At 34.9% G+C, this 17,747-nt stretch overlaps 1 protein-coding gene across 4 annotated transcripts in view; it reads right to left on the reverse strand.

The window, feature by feature from the left end:
• Positions 1-17,747, reverse strand: part of MICU1 (mitochondrial calcium uptake 1) — a 230,453-nt gene that overhangs the window by 119,499 nt on the left and 93,207 nt on the right. For 2 of the 4 annotated variants that reach the window (XM_046026569.1, XM_046026568.1), the window contains exons 5-6: positions 15,952-15,995; positions 5,915-5,926 (exon numbers count right to left, since the gene is read on the reverse strand). In XM_046026569.1, the coding sequence (XP_045882525.1) occupies positions 5,915-5,926; positions 15,952-15,995 (56 nt within the window). The remainder of the gene's footprint in view (positions 1-5,914; positions 5,927-15,951; positions 15,996-17,747) is intronic. The other 2 variants (XM_046026571.1, XM_046026570.1) reach the window with 1 other exon arrangement.

Raw genomic sequence — 17,747 nt, forward strand, 5'->3', positions numbered from 1 at the left:
TCCACTGTAAGGCCATATAATGTGAGATTAATATATTAAAATACAAGTTTTGCCAAAAAATTTATAGTAAAAGTCTAAGAGAAACTTGTTTTCACCTTAAAGTTCCTAAGGTAATATTCTACTAATTCTTCAGTATATGTGCTGAAACGTAAGAGCAGTAGGTATTTTAAAAACAGACTGTAATTGCAGATACCTTCCAGAGCATTATGCGATTTTATTATTGTTATTTTTAAACTATAGTTGACACAGTGTCATATTACTTCCAGGTGTACACATCATGATTCAGCAATTCTATATATCATATTTCATGCATCTTAAAAGTTACATATTAAATTCTAGTCAAGTCACTTGAATCTCTGAAATTAAGGCTGAAATGTAGAAATGTAGATCAACTGATCAGAATAGCATTTCTACTAAATTTACTGACAAATATTACTCCTTTTAAAGAACATTATGCAAAATATTTCAAAGCAATGTGCTCACTGACTCAAATAAGGGAAATTTAACTGTTTTACTGTTCACTTATATGAACTAGCCTAAGATCTTATGTTTTGAAATTTAAACCACAACTATAGACTCACTATCTTTAAACATTCAAATTACTGAAGTTAAGTAAAAACAAATAAAGAACCTCATAAGGGTCTTGGTACTGACCTCAACTGCATCATATCCTGATTCTTTTTATTATTTAGGTAAACAGAGATACCTAATTAGAAACTCGAAGCAAATCATATCCTATACATGTATAAATGTTATACCTCTCAATGAGTCTAAAACTGAACTGTTTGGAGCACCTGGGTGGCTCAGTGAGTTAAGGACACAACTCTTGGTTTTGCTCAGGCCATGATCTTGGGGTCATTGAGACTGAGCCCCACACTGGCCTCACCGCTCAGTGGGAGTCTGCTTCCTCTCCCTCTGCGCCCCCTCCTGCTAATGTGCATGCTGCTCTAAAATAAATAAATCTTAAACAAACAAACAAACAAACAAGAAACTGAACTGTTTTACCAGGATGGTTTTGTGCTAAAGCATCCATGCTCTGGTTTCTGACTAATTGCATAAACTTGTATACCACTGCCAAAGTTGCAGGTGCCATTAGGAGCCTTCTTGGGACTGGGAGTTCCCATCATGTTTCAAATTCATTAATACTCAATATGCTCAGTGAATCCTAACTTTAACAGGGTTGATCAAAATAGGGCCAATAATTTTGCCTTTTAAGACTCAAGAGGATGAAGCCAAAAAGAAAAATCGTATCTAGGAGTTTAATCTCATTATTTATTCTAGTTTAAAACCCATTTTTCAATTGTGACAAAATTTCAATTTCAGTTTGTAATAAACTTCCTATCAAATAGTAGTTGATGAACCATGCCAGCAAAACAGATGCTAATATATCATCTAGAACCTCAAATCATCTCTGGTTTCTAGAAAAACCTGATAAACAGCTTTACTATTTAAATTAAGATGTCATCCTTTATGAGACTGAGAAAACTGGATTGTTTTAAAATTAACATTTCCCTAGATGATGGATATACATTTCAAAGTCTATTTAAATCCCTTAAGAACTACTTGAGGTTGTACTTCAAAAGCAAGGTAATAATAATAATACGCTTCTTCCAGAAAATGCAATTTTGACCTATCATTTCCAAATGACAAAAAGTATTTCTACATAAGGGTGAGGTTGGAGCAGGGAGGGGAAGTATGTTAGAAAATTCGGCAATTTCCCCATGCAATTAATGCTCATACTTCATTATTTAGTTGGTGCACAGATGCCAAAGCCTCGGTAAGATATCCATCTTAAACAATCACACTACTCCCAATCAAACAGAAAATGTTGCACAGTTAAAATGTGTATTCTTCCTTCCCCTTCCCATACCTGAACTTGCAGAAAGGTAGGAGTTGAGGATGTGTCAGATAAAATTAAGAAGTTTCTAATTTAGAGTAGTTTAGAACATCTCCTGACTCAAAGTTTGCAATCTTTTCAAAAGTCATAGAGCATTTGAGACAGACAAACAGAAATGACTGTGCAACAAACTGTGGAAGGTGAATGCTTAAGATACCATAAACCTCACGCTGCCAGAAAGCCATTCTCTTTTCAGTCCCAATTCTAACCACTTTAGCTCTGAGAACAACTCCAAATACCTATCATGCAAATGTTTTCCTAGTTCATTAAAACTAGATGGCTATAGAGAAAATGGACACAATGAAGATGCTTAAAAAAAGGATGGAAGAAGATTTGATTAAAGCAGTGATTAAAAAAATTTTAGGGGTGCCTGGGTGGCTCAGTGGGTTAAAGCCTCTGCCTTCGGCTCAGGTCATGATCTCAGGGTCCCGGGATCGAGGCCCGCATCGGGCTCTCTGCTCAGAGGGAGCCTGCTTCTCCCTCTCTCTCTCTCTCTCTGCCTGCCTGTGTACCTGTGATCTCTGTCTGTCAAATAAATAAATAAAATATTTAAAAAATAAAAAAATAAAAAAAATTTTAGGTCTCCTGGAATAACACTCACTTCAAGGAAGTGAGACAACATTACCGAAGGGATTTATTTCAGTTTTCGGTATCTGATGAGGTGTTAGCAAAACCTTAGAAAAGGAAAACTGCCAACTCTATTATTTCCTACCACATTAAACCCGCATACTTGCTTCAAAGCAGCAGTGGGTGGGAGAATTTATGTTTTACTGTTATTGATTATTTGCTACCTAAATTTTTGAATTTAATTTTGAACTCTGGCCACTCAAATCAATCAGTACTGAAGAGAAGTGTCGTGGGCTCAGCAGCAGTCTCAGTTTCAGTCACATGGGTTAAAAAAGGCTTCCCTATTCATGGAAAGACCACCTCAAATTTTTTGAAAAGTCAGTAACTACAGCATCTACTCTCTCCCATTTGGAAAAAATTATTACAAGAAAAAAAATCACTTCATAAAAACTGAGAGTTTCCCTCTGAGGATCACTAACCATTCCACACTATTCTAATAACTACCATTTCCCAGGAAGGCCTTAAGATGAAGAATTTTTACATCACTTTGAACACTTACAGGTATCCCTTGAACACCACTGACCATCAAAGATATATTAAGAATTTAAAAATTATAGTTTGCATATTTCATGCTGGGCACTGTGCTAAGCACTTGAGGTGCTAAGCACCTCTTTAAGCCCTCACTGCAATCCTGTGAGATAGGTAATACTACTATCTGCACTCCACAGATGAGAAAACTGAAGCACAGAGAAATTAAATAAGTAGTGGTAGCTCATGATGCTATAAAATGGCAGGATAGGTCATAGTTTGACTCTAGAACCATTATATGTTATATTGCATCAAATGCAAGAGAATTACTTCCAACTTCTGAAACTGTTAATGGGGGCTGAATATTTTCAAAGCAAAACAAGAGTTTACTATGGTAAAATATTAATCCCGGGGCTTAGCTTGTATCAGCTCGGTTATCTTGAAGAGGAAAGTCTAGTTAACAATGTAGGTGCACAATGTATTTTTATGCCTTGACTTGTTCAAATGTATATTTTAATCATTTTGAAAATGAGTATCATTTCAAAAATGTAATGGCTCTTAGTGCTCTTCTTAATAGATGTTAGACTAATCTGTAACTGGAAAATCTTTTAAGTTTGGAATTTTAAAAAATGCACATGACAAAGACAAATAGGCAAAGCAAAAGCTATCCTCACACATTCTCTGCAATCAAAGATCATCGACAGATGTTTAGGCTAAGTTGAGAACCCATTTTTATTGGAACAGGAGAAATAAAATGTTCTGAGTATCTTTCCTTTGTGTAACCTCAGAACATGTTATGTATTTGCTAACATAATAAGACAAAGAAGTTACCTGGAACCAAGTCCTCCCATGTCAAAGTGTATTTCAAATCTTGTTTCATGATGGAAAAGTGAAACATGAAGGTGTTAGAAATATAATGTGTAGTCATGTTTATGCTTTCAAATCAACAATGATAAATCAAATGGGTTGTTGGCCCCAAGTTCAAACAAAACAATAGAAAATAAAAATGTAAGAAGACATATCAATAGATGTCTGAATATTTGTGGCAACCAAGTAAACTACACCCTCCTTAGGAGCACTTAATGATTATCATTTCTTTTTTTAACTTGAATAATCAAACACATGAATTAAATCAACAGACTTTAATAGTGGTGGAACTCAGAGACTGGAAAGAGACATTATGAATACTCCACACAGCAATATAATTATATCACACCATTCATAAGCTGCATCTGAAGAACAGCTCTATGCTACCAGAAAAACAAAATGATTCCAGCCTTTCCACAGGCAATAGGAACTTAGCATGCAAAGGACAAATTCCTGTTAAGGAAGCAAGCAAGAAAGCTCTCTTCTATAAAGTAACTGCTCATTGACTTTTGGAAGCTTAAAGGACTTATGCTAGTGTCACCAAAATAAGTGATATTACAGTGATATAGATAACCAATCCCCTATTACCTAGTCTATGAAAAAAAAGTTTATTATTTCCAATACAAAAAGCTTATTCACAAGATATTCTTAATAAAACAGTAAAACCTGACTTTGAATCCTTACTCAACAAATGATATCACCTTCGAGGGTCAAAATTTAAAGACCAGTGCTCTTCTATCAACTATGGTGGCTGATTACCCAATGCTGCAGATTCCAGAGACTTCCAAGCACTTAATCAATTCCTACCTCTTTTCTCTTCTCATTCTCTAAAACGGGTATCTATGTGAGGCAAGTCATTTTAAATTTTCAAGCCTTAATCCATACAACCATCAAGGAAAGGAAGAGTTTTTAGATGCCTCCTACAAATTGTCCTGCCACAATTTCAGAAGTAGAAGCAGCCTTCCTCAATCACAGGTGTTAAGTATCTTATCTGATTTACTCTTCTTAGTACTATGCATAGACTGGTTGTGCCACAGCTATTCTAAAACGGAATCTCCCGGTTTAGAAACATTGATACTGGGATTATCAATAAGTTATTTTGACATAATCATTCAAGTATTCATTGGTTTGTTTCAGACTGCAGTGAAAGTCAAAAGTTCATCAATGGCACCAATAACAGGACAATTGGTTTGGGGTTTGGTAAGTAGACTACTAAAAATATATCCCATTTTTAAAAAAAGGAAGCATAGGAAAAATGTTACATAAAAATAAAGAGCACACTGTGTTATCGTTAATTATATCTAACTATTTTAAAACCAAAGATAGACTAATTTATTTTAGTTTCTATTTCTATTAAGCAATACAAGAGTAATGTCTTTTTAAAAATAGATATTTTAATAATTTATAAATTATAACTCAAGAGTCTAAGTCTTCAACAATCAATGTAAAAAGTACTTCTTAGGCCAATCCTTGAAATTCTCCTTTGCCAGATTACAATCTATATATTCTCTTTCATTATTTTCTTCATGTATTTGCTTACTTTTCCAAGGTAAAGTTGTTGATTAACTCAAAAAAGCTAAATAATACAGTCTTTCTAAATGTTCCATTTCCTGTGAAGCCATTTTATTGAATGAAGAGCTAATTTGTATTGTATCATCGAAGAAATTTCCAAAGAAAGAAGATTTTCACTTGAAATTACTGCTGCCTCACCATTCCTGTTACAGTTTAACTAAGAACATGACATCCAACTAAGACTAGTCAAATGGCTCAATTAACTGAGTATCCCTTGCACAATACAGTGGTAACAGTTCCTTGACCTTCCTAACACATAATATTAAAACTTCTTTTTAAATCATGCTAGGTATTATATTCTCAAGGACCAGTGCAGTGTTGGAATATTAAATATAAAATATGTTGATTTACAGTGACAGGAACTGAATCATTCTGAAAGGAGCAGGGGAAGGACATGAGCATGCACTGAACCTTTGTCCCTGAAGCATTACTATGGATTTTGGAACATTAATTAATTTAAAGCACATGCTGCTGAGTCAGTACCTGCCAGAAATCCTGATCAGAAGATGAGAAAAAGAAAAAAAATGGACATCATTTGATTACATGAACAAAAATACCAAAAATCAAACATATATATCACAAAGTATTATAACATATAAGGACGAATTTAGATCTGTAATAAAGTCACTGAACACCCAGAAACAGGAAATGAAGAATACATAGAAATGTTTTATATATTATCTGCTAGGTACAATCAAACAAAAACCCCAACACCTCAATTCCTAACTTCCCCCAAATGAAACACACAACAGTAGAAAAACTTCATAATACTATAAAAAGAAAACATATGAATAATAACCTGTTTCTAAAAGAAACGGGAAAGCAACATTTCATTTTCTGTCATGGGAAATCAAAGCATTTCTTTAATTAAGGTTTTCTACTAGGATGTCTCATGGATATAATATTTTTAAACTTCATGACAAATTTGTTGCTTTACCACCCATAATAAAATACAGGCAACCAAACTCAGATCAATTTAAAGGATTAGTAATTACTTGAAGAGTTCAGAATGACTACTCAGAAACAGGACTCCTGTAAAATTATGTTGCACTAAATGAATTACTATTCATATTAGTGATAAAAAGCCAGCCATCATGGAGGATGGCATGTGATTAAGCAGTGTAGGTTAGCTGATTTACCTGGGCACACCACTCCAAAATATCTTCATCTATCAAATGGGCTTAAAGATTTTTTTTCAACAAATGAATTTCACTGTGAAATAAAATTCAACCCAAACTTACCATACTTCTCAAAACAAGCTTAGCAGAGTGATAAAAGTTCTTGACTGAGAAATATATGCTATTAGCAATTTACAAACTTAAGGCTGGGATTGATGTGACGGAGGCCCAGAGGATTTTACAACACAAGGGTGAGATGAATCACTGTGAACAAACGACAGCTCAGATAAGAGAAAACAAACCAGAGGTCTCTCTTTAGCTCCTGGACTAGCTATTTAATCCCAGCCAACTGCTCCTTATAGAGAGCTCAAGGAGGTTTTTATAGCTGATTTAACTAGCATGGAGAGAGCAATTAGGCAGAGGAGATGCTATTCCGTAGCATTTCATAGAAACCAAGAGGATAATATGTATGACAGCAATTAACTCCTTTTATAAACTGAGGACAGGGCTCAAAGTCATGAAAAGTAGCTATAATTTGTAGAGCCAGATACTTTACCATATTGTCCTGATTCTATTGAGAAGATAACTGATACCAGAGGTTAAGTGGTCTCTTATCCAAGGTTACCTATCAAGTATGTGGCAGAGCTCATTTATGAATATACAAGGTCACACTCTTTTCATCCTGTGCTATTACATACTAAGAAGTACAGCAATCCATAAGGTTGTATTTTTCATACTCAAGTTCAGCATACTTACAACATCTACTAATTCACACATCTGTCAAATACTTAGATGCTCAAAATGGAAATCCCTTGGAAAATCTTTGAGACATCAAAGCCAGATTTTCTTAGGGCTGTAGTGTGTTACAAAAGAACTAAATTTGCTGATTTGTAAGAGAAAAAAATTGAGAAAAAGGTTTAAAAACAATTTAGAGAACTATGGATGAGAAAGAAGAAAGATGAACAGACTAAAAGGAAAACAAAAAACTGCAACAGGTGTCCAAGGATTTCTTGAAATGCTGAAACAGAAATGTTGAGTTCCTTGGTAATGCAATTACATTCTAAACTTTTGCTTGTTTCAAGACTCACTACAGTACGTGGCCCTATTCAAATGATGCTACATCCAACATATAACCAATCAATATTTGAAAGTATAGTTTGTAACAGAAACATTATTTTCTCTAATATCTTGATGACAATGAGCCAAGATCCAATTTTTCAGATAGAGATGACAGTGCACACTTTAAGAGACTGTTTCAATAAAAAGAAAAGACAAGCGTTTTTCAAAATGCCCACTGGTGTTTGTGGTGTAATAGAAAATAATGGAACAAATAAAAATGAAGTTGAAATTCTGATTCTTAAATTTAAGTATTAAAATTTATATATTCCTTATATTTTCTTTCTTTAAACACTATGTGGTTTCTCAGGTTAATAGGAGTTTCTAGTTGTACTTTACTAAAGCAGAAAAAATTAACTTCAACATGCTTAGCAAAAAGAAAGTGAAATACCAAGGAGTTTTCTTTTGCACAAATGGCATTAAGGTATTAAAATAACTACTCAAAAAGAGAAATTCCTATTTACAAATAGATCATATAGACAAATTGCTTAGATATAAGAGTAAGATATCACAGTACTTAAGACAGTGAACTCTGAAGCCAGACTATAAAATTTGGAATCATACCTCTACTACCTACTAGCTTAAATGATCTTAGGTCCACACACAAAAAATTCAAGTTACTTAATTATGTAGTTTCTTATTTGTAAAATAATGATAAAAGTAGTAAGCTATCTAAAAGAGTGGCTGTGTGGATTAAATGAGTTATATTTAAGCACTTAAAACAGTGTGTAGGAGTGCCTGGCTGACTCAGTAGAACATGAGAATCTTGATCCTGGGGGTCATGAGTTCAAGTCCCACACTGCACATGGAACCAAAACAAACAAACAAACAAAAAAACAAAAGAAAAAAGAAAAAAGAAAAAAAAAGAGTGTAGCAGGTGATCAACCCTCAAAAAGCTTCAACTCTTCTTCTTCACAGTTATTATTAGTAATAATTCCTGAAGGGGCAAATAGAGTCACGTATTTTTCATTTAGAGAGTTTACTTTAAATTGTAAAAATAAACAACTGACAACCAATGAGTGAATATGTTAATGTGGTTTTTAAAATGGGCTAAATCTTTAGCTTTAGAATAAATACATGAATATGAAATTCACATGAAGAACGTCAAGCTTCCAGGAATTACAGGTTCTCTGCTGTATGAAAGTTGCTTTATACCACTTCTCTTTTTTGAAAGACCTTTGTTGATATGTGTTTTTGCTAGCTGAGAAAAATCCAAAGAGGATTCTTACTTTTATGAAAATGGTAATAGTTTCTTTGCTTTATGCTGTTTCAGCTTAATGAAAGCTTCCATAGAAATGCTCTACTTTTAGACAGTGGGGGAAACCTATGCATTCTCTGGGAATCTGCTATGTTTTTTTTAAAACAAGAATTTCCCTATTATAAAAGAAAGACAACAGAGGTGATATACTCTATTGTAAAGATGGAATTGGTAGTGCAAATAAAAACAGAAACATGGTGAAAAAATAATATAGTTCTGTCTATATATTTGTATTTATTAATAGAAAAACATGAAAAAATACATGAATTCAACAAGAATTTAGACTTGACTAGTTTCATCTTTGGAAACTGAAAAAGAGAAAGAAAAATGTGCCTAGGACACATAACTCATAACATCATAACCTGCTATATAAATGTGAGCAGAATTAGAACAGTTCAAATAAATGTGAAGATTCAACAAACTCTTGGCCCAAGGGAATTTCAGTCCCTCCCCTCTCCTAATTTACATTTCCTTGATCTACAATACATTTCACATTACTATGCATGTCAAGAAGTAATATACTTGCCCTTATTCTACACTAAGATCTTATCTATGATATGAAGTAAATAAACAAGTTAAGTAAACCATTAAGAGTATTATGTTACAAGAAAAAATATGCTCACATTCCCCTTAGGGGAATATCATTTTAAAGTTCATTTATCAATATTTTTTAAAGAAGTTTTACCTGGTAAGCAATTAAAGCATTTGGTTATATTAAAACTTCGATGTTTAACTATGGCTCCCATCCTTTTTTTTTCTGCCGGTAACTTTTTCTGTTATAAACACTGTAATCAGTACTTCCCTTTCTAGGCTTTGACCATAATTTCATCTCTTTCACCTGAATGTGGACAATGTCGTTTTTTAAAAATAACGTCATTTTAATTTGATGTAAAACCTTTTTTCTGTTCCATGTATACAAATATTCTTGTAGATATCATAAAAGAGATAGGAATAAAACACACATTAACTCTTTCTTCCACACTGGAGAGATTCTAAGGGTACTGTAAATACAAGTAACGAAAAATGCAGACTAGAGGCAAGCTTTCTGACATGTTCAGGGAGTGGTTGGGGGAAAAGGGAATTTGATAGGGAAGGAAGCATTAAAAAATCTATCTTCTGAAAAAGAAATACATGGTAAAATGTCAACAGTCAAGAATTTAGTTTCAATGGGCAATTCATTGTTACTTGACAAAGAGTATGAGCTTTATAAAGTTTTTAGAGGACAGAAGTTAGAACTCTGGAATACAGGTATTATTTGCTTAAGAAACAGTTTTACCTAGACTATACAGTTTTCTGCTGTAACTTGAAAAAAAAAATGGTGGTGTCTGGTCCAGAGAGTGTTGTCTATTACATACAACAGGAACAGAAAATCCAAAACAATTTCTATCTTTGATATGCTAAGGGAAAAAAGGGAGGGCTAAGAAAAACAGGAAAATAAAGGGTATAATAACTTGAGATAAGCCACACCAATAAAAAAGGCAACTAAATCATTAAGTGAAAGAAATATTTGATGATTATATATTATAAAGGCTCCATTTACAAATGATGCTTTATTTTATAGACCACTTATTATGTGATTAAAAAATTAAACCCAGAAAAAAATATAGTTTTCATTAAAGAAAGAACCTAAACTTCATGAAGTAACTGCAGTAACAAATCATAGAATGCACAGAAATTACAAGGGGAGGGTGATTTTTTTATAAAGATCTATGATATATGACACTAAAACAAAATCCAGACTGTATTTTATATTACCATCTGAATAATAGTGCTAGTACTCTATAGTGATATTCAAATACCCTTTAAGAGAAAATCTGAACTTTCAAGCTTTGAGGTTTTTGAACTTGCAAAATCTAGTCTGAATGTCTTTTAAAGTATCACCAATCTACAAAGCATTTTCTTAAAATGGACACTATTGCTTCTTTAAACAAGGCCTGTGTTAGTAGATAGTTTTGAAATACATAAATGATGCAGGTGCCAATAATAACATATTTCATGACTTTTCTACAAAGGAAACTGCTACTGAGAGTAAAGAATTAGTGTACATTAACATAGGTAGTGATGGGCTCTGGAAAAAGATGCTCCCCCAAAATCAAAAGCTGCTTCATAAAATTCAGTTTCACTATCAGCTGAAACAGGAATGTTTCATTTTACTTAAGGGCATTTTCTAGTCAAACAAAAGAAAAGATGAGAGGCACTGAAACAAGAAATGACTGTCCAATTATTTCTCAGTATCAGTTGGACCTCCTACTTTGCATTCAGAGGTTATATGAAATTCAAACACAAAAGAGAAAACTGCAAAATGATACTATTTCTACATTTGTTCTTACTTTCAATGACAACAAGTAAACTGAAATTCAATTAAAAGACAATAAAATAAGGCAGTGTTACTTACTGGTCAAATGATGCACTTAATTAAATGGTGTGTTAAAAGTTAAAACAATGGGAGGCGATAAGGAGACAGGAGTAAATCTTTAAGTAGTTCATAACTAGTTTATCTTTCAAGTTAAAACAAGAGGGAGAAAATGACCCATTTAAAAATTAAAGCAAGCTTAAAAAGAAATTCCTCTAGGGTATTAGCTTTGGACTAAATTTCTGGGCATCCTGAATAAAATTTATTATAATTACTACACAAATCTGTTTTTTTCAAGAGGAAACTGCTTAGGATTTATATACTCTGGAAGCGGCTACTTAAGAATTAAGATATTCTGACTGAGGGAATGAGAGATATGAAGATTTAAAGGAAAATAATAAGACCGACAGTTGAGTAAGCACTGATCCTTATCACAAATATCACAGAGAGAGGGCAAAAATCCCTGGAAAAAATTCTAAACTGATTCAACCCTAAGTGAATGTTGTATTCCTCATTATACCAGGTTTAAAAATAGCACAGAAACTATTCTCTTAAACTTCATAAGAAATAAAAGCCTATTCATAAAGACATAAACTAGAGATGAACTCGGTTTAAAAATCCTACTTAAGAAACATAACCTTCAGGATCTATTTGATGGAAATTAATACAGTATTTAAATGAAGTACCTGGCAAAGGGATTAAATATGCATATCATAACATGGATGAAAGGAAAATCCATGCGCTCTCTGCTAGGGGAGAAGCTGGCTCAGTTCTATACTACCCCTATGCAAGTCTGCCATTCTTCTAGTCTCTTGCAGAACCTGTTCCCCTGGTACCATAAAGTCAACTTTCATTTGCCTGAATTTCACACAAGTCATACTTTCAAACACTATACGCTGAGATCCCTAAATCCTGTTTTCCTACTCCCATTTCAAAATTTTATACTTCAGAGCCCAAACATCTGCACTACAATCTGTCACAAAGTCTGCCCTCCAAACAAAGAAGTACTGCCGTTTTGGTCTCTACAGCAAGGCGGGCACTCAAATGTTTATAACGCTTTATCGCAGTTTACTTCTGTTATTTTATAAAAATACGTGGAAATCAGAAAAATGCACAGGACACTAATGGGAGGAAATACAGAGCTCATAAATTGAATATAACTGAAACAAAAGCGGAGCTCAGTGGTCATGCCTAAAGCGGCAGATTTTTAGCCTCAAGTGTACAGTTACAGGCTGAAATGAAAAATTTAATTGGCATTTATGAAACATGAGTGACCACCAGGGATTTTATATCTGGGAGACCTCCAGGAATGGAAATTCCCCAACATATAAATTTGCTTTCAACTTACATGTATTCAACTTCTTTCTGTGTTTTTAGTTTTACAACATACATATTATGGAAGACAAAAATGTTCCATGCTCCTGGATTGGAAGAATAAATATTGTGAAAATGTCTATGCTACCTAAAGCAATCTACACATTTAATGCAATCCCTATCAAAATACCATCCATTTTTTTCAAAGAAATGGAACAAATAATCCTAAAATTTATATGGAACCAGAAAAGACCTCGAATAGCCAAAGGAATATTGAAGAACAAAGTCAAAGTTGGTGGCATCACAATTCCGGACTTCAAGCTCTATTACAAAGCTGTCATCATCAAGACAGCATGGTACTGGCACAAAAACAGACACATAGACCAGTGGAACAGAATAGAGAGCCCAGAAATCGACCCTCAACTCTATGGTCAACTCATCTTTGACAAAGCAGGAAAGAATGTCCAATGGAAAAAAGACAGCCTCTTCAATAAATGGTGCTGGGAAAATTGGACAGCCACATGCAGAAAAATGAAATTGGACCACTTCCTTACACCACACACGAAAATAGACTCCAAATGGATGAAGGACCTCAATGTGAGAAAGGAATCCATCAAAATCCTTGAGGAGAATGCAGGCAGCAACCTCATCGACCTCAGCCGCAGCAACATCTTCCTAGGAACAACGGCAAAGGCAAGGGAAGCAAGGGCGAAAATGAACTATTGGGATTTCATCAAGATCAAAAGCTTTTGCACAGCAAAGGAAACAGTTAACAAAACCAAAAGACAGCTGACAGAATGGGAGAAGATATTTGCAAACGACATATCAGATAAAGGGCTAGTATCCAAAATCTATAAGGAACTTAGCAAACTCAACACCCAAAGAACAAACAATCCAATCAAGAAATGGGCAGAGGACATGAACAGACATTTCTGCAAAGAAGACATCCAGATGGCCAACAGACACATGAAAAAGTGCTCCACGTCACTCGGCATCAGGGAAATACAAATCAAAACCACAATGAGATATCACCTCACACCAGTCAGAATGGCTAAAATTAACAAGTCAGGAAATGACAGATGCTGGCGAGGATGTGGAGAAAGGGGAACCCTCCTCCACTGTTGGTGGGAATGCAAGCTGGTGCAACCACTCTGGAAAACAGCATGGAGGTTCCTCAAAATGTTGAAAATAGAACTACCCTATGACCCAGCAATTGCACTACTGGGTATTTACCCTAAAGATACAAACATAGTGATCCGAAGGGGCACGTGTACCCGAATGTTTATAGCAGCAATGTCTACAATAGCCAGACTATGGAAAGAACCTAGATGTCCATCAACAGATGAATGGATCAAGAAGATGTGGTATATATACACAATGGAATACTATGCAGCCATCAAAAGAAATGAAATCTTGCCATTTGCGACGACGTGGATGGAACTAGAGCGTATCATGCTTAGTGAAATAAGTCAATCGGAGAAAGACAACTATCATATGATCTCCCTGATATGAGGACATGGAGAAGCAACATGGGGGGGTAGGGGGATAGGAGAAGAATAAATGAAACAAGATGGGATTGGGAGGGAGACAAACCATAAATGACTCTTAATCTCACAAAACAAACTGGGGGTTGCTGGGGGGAGGTGGGATTGGGAGAGGGGGAGGGGGCTATGGACATTGGGGAGGGGAGGCGAACCATAAGAGACTATGGACTCTGAAAAACAACCTGAGGGTTTTGAAGGGTCAGGGGTGGGAGGTTGGGGGAACAGGTGGTGGGTGATGGGGAGGGCACGTTTTGCATGGAGCACTGGGTGTTGTGCAAAAAGAATGAATACTGTTACGCTGAAAAAAAAATAAATAAATAGAAAACATAAACTAAAAAAAAAAAAAAAAAAAAAAAAAAAAAAAAAATCTCATAATTCTCCGAATTCCTCCAGTGACCAAAAACTGTCATTTGTTAGACTGATTTTGCTAGAACATATTGCTGACTTAATGAGTCATATCTCCCAAGACTATGTGATTGATTAGTTGATTTTTCCAAGTTGTCAAATGCTTATTGGTGCCCTCCTGTAAGGCAGACATATGCTGGACTCTGAGTGACACACAGACAGATAAAAACAGGGATCTGATTTGCCAGAGATTCTGAAATCAGATCCTGACATCAGTGCCTGAAGCAAACCTTCACATGGATATGGTACTTGATTATACATGAGGCAGGGACACCAAGAATCAAAGATGTGGCTGCCCCAAAGCAAAGCCAGCTCTGAACCCGTCTCCTAATATTCTAGTTCAATGCTCTTTTTGAACATTTTTTCTTTTAGAATATGTGATTTTAAAAAGAGGATACCCAGCTGGAGACAATGGGCCATATGAATGGGAAAGGAAATTGTTAGGCTGGAAGCCTTGACTGAGATCTCTCAACTCTTAAGATGGGCACTCATTCTTTTCACCTGTGCAAAAGATCTTAGCATTTGTATCTTCACCTTACCAGTATGTAGAGTTTTATGTAACGATGCAGGATCGACATATTCCTGCAAGATCAGTTTCTACTAACCCTGACCTCCACCCATTTAGACCCTCTTTTGAGATCCTGCCTTTTCCAGCCACTGCATGATTTTCCTTCTGATTTCCTTCTCTTTAAGCTTTGTAGAGCCAGCCTGGGCTCTCTCTTCTTTCTGATGTGCTTTCTTCCTCCTCTTTAAAATTGACCTTTTACTTTTCTTTCTGACCCTGTGCAATACTTTCTTTTTCTTTTTGTAGAACTCAGCCTGAAAGGGAAAAACATGTTTAACTGACTGCTTTAAGACAATAAAATTGAAAGTTTCATTTTCTATACTTAAGAACAATTTATTATGTGATTTATTTGTGCATAAAATAAGAATTGAAAGTATAATGCAAATGTATGTGCAAATTGGGGTGGTCTTCATAATTATTACAAAAGCACTACTAAAAACTTATATAATTTTCTAGTGAGGATTACTCCTATACAGTGTCAAAGTTTGAGGAAGATCAAATAAGTATTTTTATAAGAAATGCAAATGTAATACTGGGGGGGCGCTTGTTAAACTTTATGATGGCAATTGAATTAAAATGCAAATGTCAACATATACTGAATCAGACCTCACTAAATACAGCAGGTACCCATGAGTGTTACCTTGTATGGAAAAATGTAGAAAAACCTTCTGCTTGATTTTTTCTGTAGAAGCATTTGAAGGCCCTTATAGGCCTTCCAACCCAAGAAACACGCTCTTTTGATAAGATAAACAGGCATTCAGAAATTTCTCACAAATAATTCTAGAGGAACTTCAAAATCTTCTTAGTAAACAACAGGATATATATATTAGTGTCATCGTTCGCTCACCTTTCCATCAAAGCGTTTTATTGTATATTGATCAAGACCCAAATCTGTAAAAGAGAAAAAACCATTAGTCAATGATCCTAACTCAAATAAAACATGAAATGACAGCTCTCTGTCATTTCCAATCATTCAATTAAATAGACTAGATGGTTTAGCCACAACAATATTCAAACGCTATGGGAATGAAAAATTTTTCCACTTTGGGATTCAAAGTGTCAGTGCTAAAAGATCTAACCTTCATTTTACATATGAGAAAGTGAGGCTCTGAGAAGATAAAGAGGATAAAAATTCATGACTAGAACGTTGGACTCTTTCAAGGATGGGTTGTTTTCATTATCAATGTGTTATATCACCTTTAAATAAGGTGAAGGATATTAGTTGAATCTGAATGCATAATAATTTTTTTTGGTATCGATTTAAAATGAGAACAGTTTAATATCAAATTTTGCAATACACCTAAACAGATACAAATAGACCATCTTAATATTACCTTTTAAAGTAAGGTTAAGTAACAAATATTTTCTCTGGGAATACTTAGCATCTAATTCTAAGCACTGTGAAAGATACAAGTAATTAACTGTCCTTGAGGGCAGGGATTATTTGTCTTTGACTACTGCTTTCTCCCAGCCCTTGGCATAAGGGTAATGAGTCAGATATAATCCCTGCCCTGAAGAGTCACAATTTAGTAAGAAAGACGTACACATATAAAATTAACACTATAAGGGAGCATATAACTAGTTCACTGAAGAGGTGCTGTGGGAGTTTTTGGAGTGGAGAAATCAGTTCATAATTACACTTACTTTTCTTGCATAATTACCCAGTTCTCTTCTTTTGGTTCTCACTGTATTCATGCTAGTTTAGGCCCTCATCTTATTACGTCCACAGTATTACAATGATCAGATTATCACTGCTCCCAGAGGAAGCTTTCTGCATTTCTGCTTCTACACACTTGGTTAGATATTTTCCTTATCTAAAATGTGTTTCGGGGCACCTAAGTGGCTCAGTGGGTTAGACCTCTGCCTTCGGCTCAGGTCATGTTCCCAGGGACCTGGGATGGAGCCCTGCGTCGGGTTCTCTGCTCAGTGGGGAGCCTGCTTCCCCCTTTTCTCTGCCTGCTACTATGCCTACTTGTGATCTCTCTCTCTCTGTCAAATAAAATCTTAAAATGTATTTCACTTCTAGAAGCCTGTCCTGAACAAAATAAACCACTGACTGTAAAACAAAGAAGTAAATCAGGAAACAAAGAAATTAAAAAAAAAACAACAACAAAAAAACCCCCACAAATCTAATTTGAAACCTCACATATATATTCAAGAAAAGAGCACCGTCATCAAGGCAGAACACACTTCTATGACAAAAGAACAGAGAATAAGAGAGAGTTGTAGACAACTAAGGCTGTGTTTTGGTTTTTTTTTTTTTTTTAAAGTTTTATTTATTTAAGTAATCTCTGCACCCAGTGTGGGGCTCGAATTCACGACCTGCGGATCAAGAGTCACATGCTCCTCTGACTGAGCCCACCAGGTGCCCCATCTCATCCCATTTTTTTTTTCAAAACTGTCAAAAGGTTAGGATAAGGTTTCCTCCCAGGACCACGGCCAAACAGACCACAGAATGGAAAACAGAAAATGTAAAAGAGAATTATAGAAAAACAGAGACTTTAAATACTAGAGGTCTAATATCATACAAAACCTTTTCTCATTCAGAAACCGGAAGGAAATTAAAAAAAAAAAAAAAGAAGAAGAACACAGAAGAAATAATCCAAAAATATTAGTAGAAAATTTCTCACAGCTGAAGAGTAA

The sequence above is a fragment of the Meles meles genome, chromosome 13 (genome assembly GCF_922984935.1).
Source record: "Meles meles chromosome 13, mMelMel3.1 paternal haplotype, whole genome shotgun sequence".
In the NCBI taxonomy this organism is placed as follows: domain Eukaryota; kingdom Metazoa; phylum Chordata; class Mammalia; order Carnivora; family Mustelidae; genus Meles; species Meles meles.